At 39.8% G+C, this 16,729-nt stretch overlaps 2 protein-coding genes across 11 annotated transcripts in view; one reads left to right on the forward strand and one right to left on the reverse strand.

The window, feature by feature from the left end:
- Positions 1-16,729, reverse strand: part of LOC120893863 (dedicator of cytokinesis protein 4) — a 60,560-nt gene that overhangs the window by 28,721 nt on the left and 15,110 nt on the right. The window lies entirely within an intron of this gene.
- Positions 3,312-13,262, forward strand: LOC120893867 (innexin inx3). Of its 4 annotated transcripts, none has more exons than XM_040296018.1 (6): positions 3,312-3,743; positions 9,577-10,227; positions 10,320-10,436; positions 10,500-10,624; positions 10,727-11,058; positions 11,560-11,671. In XM_040296018.1, the coding sequence occupies exons 2-6, from the start codon at positions 9,640-9,642 to the stop codon at positions 11,598-11,600; spliced, it is 1,203 nt and encodes a 400-aa protein (XP_040151952.1). In that variant the 5' UTR covers positions 3,312-3,743; positions 9,577-9,639; the 3' UTR covers positions 11,601-11,671. The 4 variants fall into 4 exon arrangements, with proteins under 4 accessions (XP_040151952.1, XP_040151954.1, XP_040151956.1 ...); XM_040296020.1 differs by having other exon boundaries at positions 3,313-3,739; positions 11,560-13,262; XM_040296021.1 differs by lacking the exon at positions 3,312-3,743 and adding an exon at positions 9,366-9,427.

Genomic DNA, 16,729 nt, shown 5'->3' on the forward strand with positions numbered 1-16,729 from the left:
CTCGTTCGCAGTAGCGAAGAGTATAACGAGAGACTAACAAAATGTTTGCTAAAAAATGTAAGTGCGAGAGTGGCCCTACCAAACCAAGGATGGCTGGCAAAGGATAAGATTGGGCGCTGGTGGCGGTTGGTTGCGAGAAGAATTAAACTTGTTCGCAAACTGGCTCCAGTTACTCCAACCGCTCCAATCACGTTTCTAGAGCGTTGTATGCGTCTGGCCGTTCACATATTCACACGCATACGAAGACAAACGTGCTCGTTCGCCAAGTCCCTAACAACAGGCGTACGTTTGACCTCTCAGCGGTTTGCTGCTATGTAAAAGAACACGTTATCGTTTCGAGCTTATGCTGTGGCACAAATTCAAGACCTCCTTGTATGTATCTCGGCTCTTATGCAAAGTAATTTACCAAACCGCCCATTTCTTTACCAATGTTATATCCTTCCATTGAGTACCTCTCAATCTTCTTTTGCTGAGTATTCCGAGTTGAAAACATTATTTTAAATCTTCTTCCACACCTCTCGTCTAAGCTACTACGACCATAGAGTGTTATTTTTTCGCTAGTCTTTACACAGCCAATAAGTACGTAGCACACTGCTACACGTATACACGCCAGCGGTCCGTGCATCGTATTGCATTGCTGGTGGAAGTTAGAGTTATGCTTGATTGGATAATATTTGCAAACCCTCATTCCGCTCTTTTTCTTCGTTTGTGCATATGGTCGTACAAACGCGTACGCGTCAGTCATCGTACAGAAACACAATCTTCCTCCCAACCATGCAATTATCAAATGACCATTCGTTACAGGCAATATACCATTCCTGTCTCGCTTTATCAAGTCTTTTTCGACTGCCACCAAAAGTTGCTGTAGAAAAGTAGAAGCGAAAAACAGGCTTAGCGTTAAAATTGCAATTTAATTTAATACCACTATGCAACACTGTTAAATTTCTGTGAATGTGTTGTACAGTTAAGCAATTAACGGAATAGTCGATTTAGTAATTTCTATTAACATTTCATTTAAAGTTTAACCTATACTCGTGACAAGCAGTTCGCAAAAAACTCCTTGCGAATAAAAAAAACCTACAATACGTCGCGACGACCACAGCGACCCATAGGTACTTAACCACCGAAAGCTTGACCACATAAAAGGCAACGTCATCAAAACTAAATTGCATGGGTAAAAAGCATGTCCCTCCTCCCCTCTCTCTCGCCTTACTTTGTCCGTGTCAAATTGATATTAACATTGAGTAAAAAGATGATAAAATCCTAAAATACTTCAAGTTTAATGCTATAACAAAGAAATTATTTCTTTGTTTCAAGCAGCATGCGATTTTCTAAGTGTTGATGCCTGTATTAGCATTTAAGTCTTTTTCCTAAACATATGTCAATAGGGTCGCCATGACCCTTGATTGCAGCTTCTGAAAAACGGCTATGGTACTTTCTAATAAAGATACGGATAATAACAGGGCTTAGATTGCTGGATTGACGATCATCATTGGAACTCACGGGAGACTCCGTCGCGCCGAAAGAAGTCCGATGACGATGTTTTTTTGTTTTGTTTTTGGATGGGAAGTGCCATTGTACCGTGCTTTAATAATGGCACAGGAAAGCCAAGTCATAGCGGTTAGTTGCTATGTTGCAGATTCTTTCACAATGACTGTACAAAGCTTCCAAGAATAAATAAAACAGGCTGGCATTTCGCAACCACTTTAAAGCTCGTTAACGATTTCTTATTTCTTTACGGTTGATTTGGATTGTTCATAACAATAACTATTTGCGATATTCTAAATAGATGTAGTCTGATTAGAAAATATTATTACTTTACGTGTTTTTGCTTCACAAAACGACTTTAAAACTCATGGCAGTCGTTTTGATGAATGTCTTCTTGGCGCTTAATTTCAATAAACTTGAAAGCCTTTACCACATTTTATTTTATCTCATACTGGATAAAAAAAATGTTTGCCATGCACATCCAAAGGGTGGAATAAGCTCAACTTTCTTGAATTTGTCAGCACGACCTTCCAAAATAAATTTGCATACACACTGCCTGGGGATATTGTTTGTTGGACCAACCAAATGCACGAACGGAACGGACAAGCTCGAGTCGATTGGATGATGAAATATTGCCCAAATGTGCTACATATCACACCACTTTCTCTCGGATTTCATTTTTAATTTAATACAATGTTTTATTCGACACTACAGCAGATTCGTTACTGTTCAACTAAACAAATAGATAAATAAAATAAAACTATAAACTAAATTTACTGGTTCAAATAGACCATAACAACTGAAAAAATGTCTATAACAATTTTCATTAGCTATGCAAAAGACTTCAGCTTGTTTTCTATCAATGTAAAATTGAAAAAAAAAACGAAGGACCATAACAACCTGCAACTGGTTAACAAAACAAAACGTGTTCTCCGAAATTTGACTCATGCTACCGGTATTGCGGATAACCCCCAACAACCCAGGAAAGGAACGCATGATAGCGCCACCGTCGTTTTTATACATCATATTCCCTTTCCAACCAATGAGCATAAAGAAGACTACACTAGGAGACACCCGCCACAAGTTCCCCGGGAAGTCGCGAGTTCAAATATGTGAAGGCAGGTCTCCTGCGACACCCCGTGATTGTTCGTTAAGTTTTTCAAGCCACCGGCCTACTTTGCTATACGCACCAGACAGACGTATAGGATACGGATCTACGCATGATTATGTGTCATGGTTTTTTTCAAGCCTTTTTTTCTTTCTTTTATAACACGTCTATCTCACTGGCACGCATTATAGAACAGAAGCATCGGGTCGATAAAGACTGAGCGTACGTTCACGGCAGTGCTGCCAATATCATCTCCATCGGTGTTACCCATTCGCGTCCGATCACGAAGAAACCGGTCCGGCTCGTAGAGTAGCCAATCCACAGAGCGCACCATGATCGCGATCTCGCAGGTAAACTTTGGCGTGGGAATAAACCACGAGGCGGGTAAGAGGCCCCCCGTCTATCGCAGCCCAACTCTACCTGTGTCCATCGACGGCAGACGGGAAAGCTAAGGAATTCCACGCATACGCGTGCAAAGCCCACTGGTAGTCACTCAGTCACTCAGGGACGCACGCACTATGTGAAGCAGGACAGCGATGTTTACCCAACGAAGTTCTACCATTTCGCTCTGACACGTGGCTTCGTTGGGTGGTGGTGCTCGCGTAAGGGATGGTGAGCGTGCGTGTGTGAGTGTGTTCGGGCGTGTACCACTACATAGAGGGATGACGCGCGTCCCCTGTTGGAAATGTGGTGCGCTTCCACGGTCAACCTTTCAGCGCACTGCATTCAATTCCGACGAGTCCGCCATCCAGTGTGGAATGGATTTCGCTTCCTCGGTTCGAACATGATCGAGTAGTCGAGATCACATCTCATTTTTCCTACTGCCGCTGCTACAAGCGCCAACTGCTGCCTTCGCGCTCGCGATCGTGTGCTTGCGCTCGCGTTTGTGTGTTTTTGTGTGACCGTATGTGTGCTTCGTGTGTAATGTGTGGGCCTCTGTGTGTATGTGTGTAAAAACGTGCATTTATGCGATCTGCGAAGATCCGCAAATCTTTCTCAACGATCTTCCGTACCAAAGGAAGCCTCGGGAGACCGCGTAGTCTCTAACAGAAGTGAAACTGTTCAGCATATTAAATCGCTTCGTGTAAACAATTTCTTTTTTTTTTGGTCGCCGTCGTCTTTGTCGTCGCTCGTGTATTAGAAGTAGGTAAATGCTCAACCCGTCAACCGTATCCGTGCCACATCTGTCTTTATGCCTGTCTGTGGTTGTACATCTTTGTACAGCGTTGTTCTCTCGCTCTTTTATGTTTCTCTGTTGGTTGCTCCCTTGCATGGGGCATAGGCATCAAAGCAAAAACAACATGCATGAACTAAAAACATACATATACCATATGTGCGTCAAGTTTCCCGTAAATAAAATGACAAAACAGCGAAATGATTTAACAATAAATAACATCCAACTAGTGCAACTGGCTACAGCATCAGCAGAACCGCTCAGCAGTGCTATGCTATACCACCAAACCTAAAATTTTGTGTGCGCGTGTATGTGGTTTTTTGTTCATATTATTTTCCTGCACTTTACGACAAAAATGTTTCAAAGGAAAATATAATATTAAATGTAGTGAACTGCTAAACTAAAAACACCATGTCAATGTCATATTTTTGAAAGCTGCAAGCGACGGGCCTCATTTATGATTTCCTATTTCTGTTATTCTTCACACTTTACGAAATGACAAACCTAGCATAGCCCGAAAGTGTACATGTGTGCGACGCATTATCGGACACAGACCGTGAAATGCAAACGGGCTTTTGTTAGATTTTCTTGGTCTAATGTAAATGAAGTTTATGACCGAATTTGTTTCCAAAGTGTTTCTCTGAAAAGTAAGTCTTGTTCATAATTTGATATGGTATGAAATAGTGCGTGTGTCAGTGGTGGATAGTGTGTTTGTGTACAAAAGTCGAAACTGCATCGACAACACTGCGTTAACCTGCAGGCAGCTGCTAACAGAAAGTAAATAAGATACCGGTACCAACGAACACATCCGGTTATTCGCTAGCAAACAAAATATTCAACAGCGCTGCATCGTAAAATATATAGCGAAGGTTACATAAGAATTACTTGAAGCATTTAACTATTTTATTTAGAAAAAATCCAACTCTCGAACGTTCATCTTGTTCCAGGAATGGAATATTTTGTTCAAGTATCCAAATCCAAGCGCAAGCTAGTGTAGAAGTAATAAAGGTTCTACCTGGCTTGAAACACAAATTATTTTCTTAAAGGTTACGACGTTAGAGGACATTAAAGCGTAGTCGTTACCAACACACAACCACGTTGTGAACATAAACTATTAGAAAACCTACACTTACACCTAAACAACCAGACACCCCATGAACCACCGACCCTTCTGAAAAGCGTACCCTTCGGTACAGACTAAACCAACGCACACATACACAGTGCAAGGACGATGTTAAACTCGCCCGAAATTCAAAGGACTCAAACGAGAAGGAAAGCGAGTACCGATGACATCGATGCGTCGTATGCTTCCCTTTCTCGTTAAAATGGCGTTTGTAGGTTTCGTTGAATGTTGGGCATAATATCAAGGGTAGAACGATATTGGAAATATCAAGCATGTTTTAGCGAGACACAATGTGGACCCGTGAGTTTGAGTGAACTCAATTCATTGATGTGTGTTATGAGCGTACAATGAACAGCAAATAATATTTCCGTCTTTATGAAAATCACTTGAAATGCTATATTCTGAATTAGAGCGTAAGGGCTACTAGCATAATGGACAACATTTGAAAGAACATAACGACACAAGCTTAAAATCTTCGATACGCATTTCTGTAGGTCAGACAGGAGCTGCAACCCAGATAGTTTGACCCTAAACATAGCAAACCCTCCCATAAGATGCATACCGTTTATCTGAGGGTTCATGGATCTTCTAAAACATGCTGATTTTATGCTGGTACAATGACGAACGACCAAACAATGTGGGATCTTTTACGGACAGGGTGTAAAACCAGTTACACACTATTGCAGATGAGACACGGTGTTTGTCACGTATGCACATAGTGCAGTATTGTAGCTATGTGTTTGTTGCATTTGATAGAACGATGTCCCCCTCTTTGTTGCTGCAACCTACCTAGTTTAATTTTCTTTGCTTTTAAGCTACTGCCGCTGTGATGTTGGTTGATTTATCTTGTTGACTCTTGTCAATACGCAAATGACACTTTCTAGTTAACTAGCAAATGCAAGCGCTGCATACCTGCTCTTGTACCTAGAAGGGGGCTCTATCTTTTTTTTTAATTGCGGACTATTTGAACTACTATCGTACACTGACTCACCCAGTTATTCACTGTTGATTAACGTTAAAGAAGTGGAGCAATTATTACAGACAGGATTCCAACCCCGCCGGTCGTAAAATGCAAGCAATGCTAAAAACAGCATAGTGCAAAGAATATAACAGATTCTGTCGTTGTCTAAAAAAACGACACCCGAGTTAAAAAATCTGCTGATTTCCCTTTTTATACACGCTTGCCACATTTCTTGCTAAACTTAGCACGCAATTATCTTTGTTGTATAGCGACGCTTGTGCTAGGTTGTTCTTTTAAGGTAACATTCTTGAACTAAGCAACATGTTTTACCATTTTACAGAGAATCTATTTAACTTGCGTTTACACGGGTTAGCATCAGCGAGAATAAGTTTTTTATCAGTTTTCATTATGTTTCAATCAAATACATCATCGATGTACAATATCTCTTTCCTTCAGTGGCGTAATCATACCCATGTGGGACTTGTGCACACATGACAATATTTATTCAGCTTTGTTCTTTACATTTATTGCATCAGAACCGATGAGGTTGTAACCTTCGTTTCATCGTGCTCTGGTTGAGTTATGCCTCGAAAACATCACACATAACTGCTCAACGAGTTTTGTGTGTGCATTGCGTTATGCAGCGAGCTTGCCCGCTACGCATAGCACTGGTTTTGGAAAACTAAATTTAAAATCAATTTAAACATTCTGGCTGGAGGGGAACATTGTAAAACAACAACCATACGGTATGTCAATTTCAGTACATTCACTATAACAAAACAGATTCAACACAAAGAAAGAGTGAGAACATTGATCTTTGGTTGCCGATCGTGCTGCTGCTGCTGCTACTATTCCGGTTTTATGCGCCGGGAAGCTCGGGATGCATTCACTCCAACAACCATAGATTTATCGGCGTGGCAACAAAGAACAGTGCGCTCTACCCATGTGTTGCGCGCTCTGTCTCCTCGCTAGAGTTGGTGGCCCCATGCTGAAAGAATGCGATAGACGGAGTCGCAAACACAAACAGCAGAAATGATTTATCGCTACAGCAGCGCCGTGTGCTCGATGTTGAACCGTGGCTTCCCGATTTCGTTCAGATATGATGTCGAACGAACGAAAAATGCCGCAGCATTGAAAAACTGAGGGAACGATCGATAAACGAGTGAACAAAGAGAAAGAACGAAAGCCTTAAGAGGAAAGGAAGGAAAAGAGATAGAATAAAAGAAAACATAAGACATATCGAGCGAAGGTAAGATTCCTCCTGTTGCGGCTGTGCGGCAGCGAAGATGGTCCCTGGCAGTGTTCGGTCGACGGACGCCATATTGCCATGATGTTTTACGATCGTGGGCTCCGTGCGGATTAAATAAATTTTAACCATCTAATATTAAATACTGGAAAATGTGGAACTTGCTGAACTTGTCTTAGCTATGTACAGCTTGCTTATCTGTTGCCACCAGACAGTTCTGCTACTAAAGCACGGCGTGTAATCATCCATTACAGCTAACCTTCAACGCATTGTTATGACAGTTTCAATAGTCGTTGGGCTTTTGCACGATAACCTCCTACAGCCTTCTTGCTATTCTTTCGCAGTTCCATCTTATTTAATACAAAAAATCCACCACACCATTCCTACCACAAGAATACGCTCTCAATAACGCTTATAGTTCCTCAACTTGGAATCTTTGATGCAAGATTCCTTCGCTTTATGAAGCATGGTTTCTTATCAACGCTAATACCATCTTTATTATGTTCTGGGCATCACTTTCTCTTGCAAGTACTCAAAAAAGGTTGCTTATCAGCAAACGTATCACTAAACCTCAGCCCAACGGAAATTCTCGTTTTCCGTTTCCGTTAACAAAAATTTGGTACAGTTCCAAATTTCCTTTATTTACTGATGGCATTGCAACTTGCACTACAAATTTGCCCTTGCCCTTGGATGAAACAAACAAAACACTTCATTTGCCTTAGTTCTCGCACCTCCACTACCATACTTATCTCAACAAATGCATTCCCCATACACTGTTACCGGCTAATTAACGATGACACCAATGGGAAAACGCTGATAAGCACTTCATTCATTATACTCGCGATCATGTTTCTGTTACGGTTTAGAACAATAGCGAAACAGTGGAAATTTATTACATCCACTCTGTATGCTGCTGAATAGAAACCACGTGCTTCCAGCTGTATGGTACTATAGAGCTTGTCACACAATACGGCTTTGGGCGCGCCTTTTTCGCACTGCTCGGTAAATAGTGTCATGTGTCACCGGACATGTAAAGCTGGGCTGAGTGATCTACAACATCACATGGAGAGCATCGCAAGTATTGTTTCTCTTTCTCTCTGTTTCTCTTTCACACTCTTCCGTCCAGGATACAACAGATTCATTAAAATGTGCCAAATAATCGTGAGAGTCTAATTATGAACACAAAAACCCTCTACATCCAATGAACAAAAAAAGAGAGCACCTAAGTGTGAAGTGTTGTTGGATCGCCACTTTAGCTTTATGAACAAAAAAAGGGAAAAATTGTTCGTGACCTGAAGGTGATAGGCGTTTTAATGCGACAGTGCGATTCCAAACTGTAGGATAGTTTTTTTTGTGTCTAAAAATGATGTGTGTGTGTGTGTGTGTGTGTGTGTGTGTGTGTGTGTGTGTGTGTGTGTGTGTGTGTGTGTGTGTGTGTGTGTGTGTGTGTGCGCGCTGCGTTGTGTAATGTTTGTGTGTTATTCATATTTGACCGAAACGGCTGGTCCAAGCGAAGTGGGGAACAAATATTTGAGCAACTACTCGTATGATTTAAGAAGAAAAATGCTTTTCAAACAAGCCACAATGTGATCATTTCGATAGTCCTACAGTTCAACGACAATAAGAATACTAATAGGCCTTTTGTGTGTTTCTCTACCTAGTCCACTTCAATCAATGAATTGAAAATGCTTTTTTGATTTTTCGTTCAGTCTAATTTCGTTGAACGTCAATTAATAACATCATTTTTCTTCATTAAAGTCAGTTTAAACTTTTTAAGCAAGCCGCATCTGCTTTTATCTTACTTTCACAAACACAAACACAATTTTTATTTAAATTACATTACAATCTACTATACCAGTAGCACACCTGAAACCCGGTATAGCACAATTCATATGTAATTCATATCCAATGCAAAGTACTTTACCTCCCTTGGCATTCTCGGTAACAGGCAGGTGCACTGTTCAACAGCCCCACACCACCAAAGTTAAGTGTCACGATGACACTTGACAGAAGTAAGTGTCCACGATCGTATGCACGGCTGCCAAGCGCAATTACTCGTGAATCCACGTGCAGTACCGGACGGGAATAGGAATTGAATTGGATTAGCGTAAAACTGCATTCAACCATGGGAATAGAGGGATTGATCGGATGAAACAATGGATTTGACATTGAAGGTGCCGCTGCATTTTGCGCTGTCAGTTCGAGCTAACACAACTGACGCGAAAAATACAAACCCTAAAACAATCAGTTGATCGTTGTCCGCCCATATGAAACGTATCAAGCAGGAACTAATGTGTAATGATACCACACCACACTTTAATCAACAGGTGCAAAGACAGATGAATGGCGGGTTACGTCTATTAGAGTGATTTTACATTGTAGTTGATGAGGATCTTCTACAATCGTGTAGTGGTTTTGCATACAGAAGCTAACAGAAGGAGGTTCTAATTATTGTCATTTTTTCACTTTCTTACAGCTGTACAAATTCAACCTCAGACGATCCTTAGTCAAGGAGTAAAAGAACCACTAACGATCAAACATGGCTGTGTTTGGGCTCGTCTCGGCCGTGGCCGGTTTTGTAAAAGTTCGCTACCTGCAGGACAAAGCCATCATCGATAATATGGTGTTTCGGTGTCACTATCGCATCACTAGCGCCATACTATTCGCCTGCTGCATCATCGTAACGGCTAACAATTTGATTGGAGATCCCATCTCCTGTATTAACGACGGTGCTGTACCCATTCACGTAATTAACACGTACTGCTGGATCACCTACACCTTCACGCTGCCCGGTCAACATGGACGTACGATGGGCACAGAAGTGGCCCACTCTGGACTGGGCAATGATAATCAGGAACGGACGTACCACAGCTACTACCAGTGGGTACCGTTCATGCTATTCTTCCAGGGTCTACTATTCTACGTGCCACACTGGATCTGGAAGAACTGGGAAGAGGGTCGCATGCGTATGATTACCGAAGGCATGCGAGGAGTTTCCACGGCAAGTCCTGCAGAACGCAAAGCGCGTCATGAACGTTTAGCGCAATATTTGTACGACAGTGCCAATACGCATAACACATATTCATTTGGGTATTTCATTTGCGAGGCACTCAACTTTGTAAATGTGGTAAGTTAAGGAACGTACCCCACTATTGTGGTTTAACAAGTTTAGTAAGGTTAAACTTTCATCCGCATCATTTTTGTTCCATAACATTACAGGTGGGCAATATTTTCTTTGTTGACAAGTTTTTGGGCGGCGCCTTCTTAACCTACGGATCTGAAGTGCTCAAGTTCTCGAACATGAATCAAGAAAATCGTTCTGATCCTATGATCGAGGTGAGTAATCGAATTTGGGCAAATTAAAGAATTTCTCACTATAAAGAGTGTTTTTGTCCCCAGATATTCCCCAGAGTGACTAAGTGCACGTTCCACAAATATGGTTCGTCAGGTAGCATCCAAAAGCATGACGCGCTATGTGTGCTAGCGTTGAACATTTTGAATGAGAAGATTTACATTTTTCTGTGGTGAGTATTATATCGATGCTGATATGTACAATGTTCCAAACGAGCTTGGAATTGGATCAATCTAATGGAATTTTCTTTTATATATCATCATCTGCAACCTAGGTTCTGGTTCATTGCACTTGCGGTCGCTTCCGGCTTGGCCATCGTCTACTCTGCCGCCATTGTCATGATGCCGACAACCCGAGAAGCCGTTCTAAAGCGTCGCTTCCGCAAGGCTGATCCCGCTGACGTTTGCAATCTTATACGCCGCGTGCAGATCGGAGATTTCCTTATGATTCATCTACTTGGCCAAAATCTCAACGTTACCTCGTACGGTGAAATGCTGCATACTTTCATCAACATGTTGGATGAAGGCCGACCGATCTCAGGTGACACACCTTCTGCCCCGTCAACACTCGAAATGGCTCCCATGTACCCGGCGATCGAGAAATACGGTAAAGAAACAGAAACATAACCTCCTTCACCATCTGTTGTCGCACAGTTTTTGGTCAGGCTCTGATGGTGAACTATCGCAGCAGATTCTTAGCACCGTATTTTGTTACACCTTGTTAGAACACTTACTGGTCTCCTCCTTCTACCTACTCCATTTCGGAATCCTAGACTAGAGTTTTAGTATTACTTTTTGGTTCATTCCTAAATTACCACAAAAACGCACTCTTACATAATTACCCTTTAAAAGTAAACACCTAGCCCGATTGAATGGAATGAATATGCATGAGTAGAAATTAGTTGAAATGTAAGAAATTCTGATGTCACTTGCCGTGCGTCAGAGTAGGTTTTCGGTCAAAATTTGTATCATATTCATGCTAACTTATCACACATTTATTTCCAATTTTTGGACCATCTTTACCACACACGATCGACGGCACCTTCATCGGAAAATTGGAAAATCGATACTGTCTAAATTATTATCGATACTCGACAATCTATAACAGACAAGGAAAAGGAGGTATTGCATCAGGACTACGAAGCTTAACAAATCACTACAGTACCGCGTGAGGTCAAACGTGTTCAGAAATATATGCTGTAGCTACGGAAATCGGGGGCTAAGTAAGGGCTATGCTGTACTTCGCCTCGGCAATGATGAAATCAAGAAAGGTATAGTTTTAGGTAAACGATCAAACAATCTACTTCTCAATTTTAAACTAAAAGTAATCATCCTAAATGCATCATAGAAAGATAAAGGTAAGCTGTGGGAAGCCATAATGCTATTCCCACATGCTTTCCTGATTTATGGTTGAGTTTAGTGTAGGTAGTACTGAAGTATTGAAAATAATGAACAAGGCCAACTAAAAATCACATTTTAATGGTTTGTAACGGCATGGCGAAGAAATCTCGAAGGTTTTCCCTTTAGATGGTTAAAGAAGTAGATAAAAGCAACAGAAGACTGTCATGTGGCGTACTACGTGATTATTTTTTACTACATAACTCTGTGCAAGGCTATCATATTTTTTATCAATCTTTTAAATCCAATTTTTGAGCAACATCCAAATTTAGCATTTTTACAACTATAATGAATAAAACTAAATCGAAAAAACGAAAGATACAAATAGGAGCTATTATTTGGAATGCATACATACACGCAGCCACAAAATTGATCATTTAAAATTATTATTTCAATTCGATCTACATCAAATGCCATAGATCGCACCGAACCTACAGCAAGCACAAAAGACGGTAACATAACTTTTAAAATATAATTCACACTACAACCTGACGGCAGAAAAACATTTTAAATCTGGTATTTGTTCTAACGTTAACATAACATGGCGACAAAACGAAAAACTCAAAGCCGTCCCTGAATTTTAAATAACTCAAATTATAGATATAGACATCTTTTTATCCCATTTAGATTGTTTCTTATTTCATTGAAAACAATTGCCTTACGATAAATATATGCAACGTGTGAAATTTATTACAATACATCAGACAAATCAACAGAACGTGCGTAATTTTTGCACTGTACATGTATTTAGCAATTTGCTCATTGCAATAAGCTCGAAAGCTTCGTGGACGGATAAATCTCGCCATGTAGTACAATAAGAATTATTACAATAACAACAACATACAGCAATTCAGCTTCAGTGCATCGTTATAAAGACATCTCGTACGATCCGTTGGGAATTTATGGATCGAAACGATGTGTAACATTCCGTACTTCTTAGTTTAAACCGGCTAATGCATCGTCTGAGCGGCAAATAAAAGAAACTCCTCGCGAGAAAAATCTCAACGACATTATCACCAGGCAGAGTAGTGTGAAAACAGATATGCACGTATTTTTAGGCCCCTTTAGATAGTAACTGCAGTCAAAGATATAGGAATCGTATTAATAGCGAAAATGAAAAGTTTTAACGTAGCATAATTTCGCCAATACACTCAAAAACGTAAGCAATAATCGTAACTAAAATATTTGGCAAAATTTTACAAAACCTACTTGCCTATACCTGTTGATTAAACCTATCGGTAACCTTGCGATAGTGTAGCTGATTTGTGCATAAACAGGGACATACGCGGAATCGAACGGAAGTAGAAAAGAATTAAGAGTGAATGCAACAACAGTTTGTGCATACTCTAATTGTGATTACATTGATAATATTAAGGGAAAAACTAATAAAGCTTATCAAGATTTTGATTACAATTTCACCTGTAGTTATGGTTTCCTATAAAATCTTCCATACTGATGACCAAACCATATATATATTACATTTCACAAAAGAGCCATGTAATTCGATTTGCATTAGGAAGGTCCGCGATGTTTCAAAATACTTTTGTCAAATTTTACAAACGGTAATAAAACCATCAGGACAAAACAATATGTAGGATGTTCAAGACATTCTTAGTAGCCATTGCATACTAACAGGCTTATTTAAAGTGCCTTAAACATAGGTGGGGGAAAGCGCACAAAATGGCACTGTTAAGGATTTTGCTCTGTGTGTCATTGATTCAACAACTTACCCATGAAAAACAATCAGAATTAGACGCATTAATAACAAATATAAACGAAAAAAATGAAATTTTAAAATCAATATCAAACGTTGTGAAAATATATTCGGCGGGATAAAATGGTCTTGTTATGAGGCAAAATGATCATACACCAAATGTAAAAACAAATCAAAACAAAGGGGTAAAATGGACCACAACATTAAACTTAAGGCTTTGGTTTCAGCTCTTGCATCTTGGTAGAATTGTGAAAGTAGAAATTTAAAGAGGTTTGTTAAATAATTTAGTAACATGCTGGAATATTTCAATATTTCACGCGTTCTCAGTAATTTTTCTTGTCGATAGAGTATGCATACAGCACAGTTTTATTTATGTAAAGCTAATAATATACCTTAGCTTACACCACAGCCTCATCATGTTGCTCATGTCAAAACATACCGACCATTTTGCCTCTAACTGGAACGACTATTTTGCCCCAAGCGAAGCATTTTACAAACATTAACATTATTTTTTTTACATTCATTTTCATTTAATGTTTAACTTTTATCACGTAAATTTTAGATAAATAGCATGTGTCTGGATGCATATCCTTATTCCTCTAATTATTTGTTTAATTATTACGAAAGTTTATTTTCGAGACGGTAAAATTTACATCCTTTAAAGTAGCGATGTCAAACTCATTTGACCCCGCGGGCCAAAATGCTATTGAAAATGGTAACACGGGCCGCAGCCTAGTTTTTTATGACATTATATGATACAAAAATCAGATCTTTTGCAGTGATTTTCATTTCATTTTGGGATAACAGCAAAAGCTGTTTTGCTGCGGATGATCCTCGCTTCTCACTGGATGTAGCCTTAGAAAATGTACCTTGTGATGCTGTCGACATAGATACATGTGACATAGATATTTCGGTTATCCGTGCTCTCCGGCAAGTGAAAATTTCGTTCAACCCTGGACCATTCCAAAGGCATTCCAACGGCAGTCCTTGTTAACTGTGGTGTCATACTACCATAACCTCTGGCACGCATTTTTAAACTATCGTTAACCCAATACACTGTTCCCGAAGTTTGGAAATCTTCTGTCATGTTTTCTGTGTATAAAAAAGGTGATAAAAATTCTGCCACTAACTATCGCGGGATCACCACACTGCCCGTTGGTGCCAAAGTCCTCGAGATCGTCGTGCACTACTCGATTATGAACAGATGCCGCTCTTTTATCTCATCGCACCAACACGGCTTTATTCTCGACGTAGTGTGTCTTAACTAATCTTGTTGAGTTCGTATCAAAGTGTCATGCTGCTTTTGCCTCAGGAGCTCAAATGGATGTTGTTTACACGGACCTGAAAGCTGCATTCGATCGTGTTAACCATCGCTTATTGCTAGCTAAACTAGAACATCTTGGGTTCTCTGCTTCCATGGTGGAGTGGTTTAGATCCTACCTAACGGCTCGTAGGTAGCGCATACAAGTAGATAGTTTCTTTTCTACCGTGTTTGAGGAGAGCTCTTCTGGCGTTCCACAGGGTAGCACAACCTGGGACCACTACTCTTTTCAATTTTTTTCAATGACGTTGCGTCGGCTATTAGCGACTCTAAATGTTTTTTTAAACGCCGACGATCTTAAGCTATTCCTTCCAATCCGTATAGCATCCGAAGTTATCTTCCTGCAAAGTTCAGTGAACTACTTTTCCTACTGGTGCGATAAAAATGACCTACTAATCTCTGTCGATAAGTGTATGTGTATGTCGTTTCACCGATCTGTCTGTCCCATAACCCATAACTACAATTTGACAAGGCCAACAAAATGGAAGGTTTCATTCGCAAACAATCGAGAGAATTTTCCGACCCACACTATCTCTTAATGTTGTCGTCTCTTTAAGTCTCTTATTCGTCCACAGCTTGAGTCAAATTCGGTAGTATAGTCTCCTTCATCCAGCTTATGGTCCAACAAATTGGAATCAGTGCAGAGAAAGTTTACACGTTTTGTCCTGCGTTTTACCCCGTTTCGCAATGTAGATCCTCATCCGTCTTATGAAACTAGGTGTTTACTGTTTGGCTTAGAGATGCTTGAAAGGAGACGAGAAGTAGCTCAACATAAAATTTATGTCTAAGCTAATTATAGGTGAGACTGACGCTCCAGAACTACTAACAAGAATTAACATAAATGTACACTCTAGAACATTTCGCAACTATCGACTTCTTAGAACTCAACTGGCTAGACGAGCTTATAGTGAAAATGATCCCAGAACTGCGATGGATTTGAAATTTAACGCTCTTTACGATAGTTTTGACTGGCATCACGCGACTCATTTTTAACCTAGCTGTATACTGTACTGTGCGTTATGTTATGTATTTGTTCGGTTACTTATAAGCTTTATATTGCTAGATTTAAGTTATAGGGTAGTATTAAGTAATAAGGCCACTTCGCTCGGCCAATTACTTCCGCAATAAACAATACAATACAATAACAATTACGTTGCATTAGTTAAAACTTTGATGTAAAATAAAGTAAAAAAATCAGATTATTTTCAATTAGTACCGATTCAAATAAGTGCCGATTATCTAATTCAAACGGAAAACTATCAAACAAAACCGCGCTACACGAACTGAAACAAAATCGGTATTATACAAGATTGTTAGAAACTTCTTTCGTTGACTCGAGACATTGCTGCCAAATTGATCTGAAATGGCTTTGTTTGTTAAAACAAACTGCAACGCGAAACGCAAGAAGTATCGTACCAATAATTATAATTTTATACGTGTGGCCTATCATTGTTCTTTAAACGTTTTTGTTAATGTCATGCAAAATAGCGCTTTTCTTATGTTTCTCTAATGTATGTGCATTTTGTTATTCCCACCCTTTTAAAGTAAATAACTACAAAAAATCCCTTCTGAATGTAATTACATGAAATACGTGTGGTTTAAAAATATGTATTTAGATGTTAAACCGTAAAACAAAATGATTTCCGTAGCTTTAACCTGACGGAAAGCTGTTGGACAAAAAACGATCTCCATTTGAGTCAGGTAATGCAAATAACCTTCGTTCAGTTCGATATATCATATCAGAGACAAATCGAGTGCTCTAACACGGATCATAATAGAAAATGAGCATTTTTGATACTTTTTCTCAAGCGCATAATCGGCACTATGGACTTCTGATTTTTTTTA

This window comes from Anopheles arabiensis, chromosome 2 (assembly GCF_016920715.1).
Source record: "Anopheles arabiensis isolate DONGOLA chromosome 2, AaraD3, whole genome shotgun sequence".
NCBI lineage: Eukaryota > Metazoa > Arthropoda > Insecta > Diptera > Culicidae > Anopheles > Anopheles arabiensis.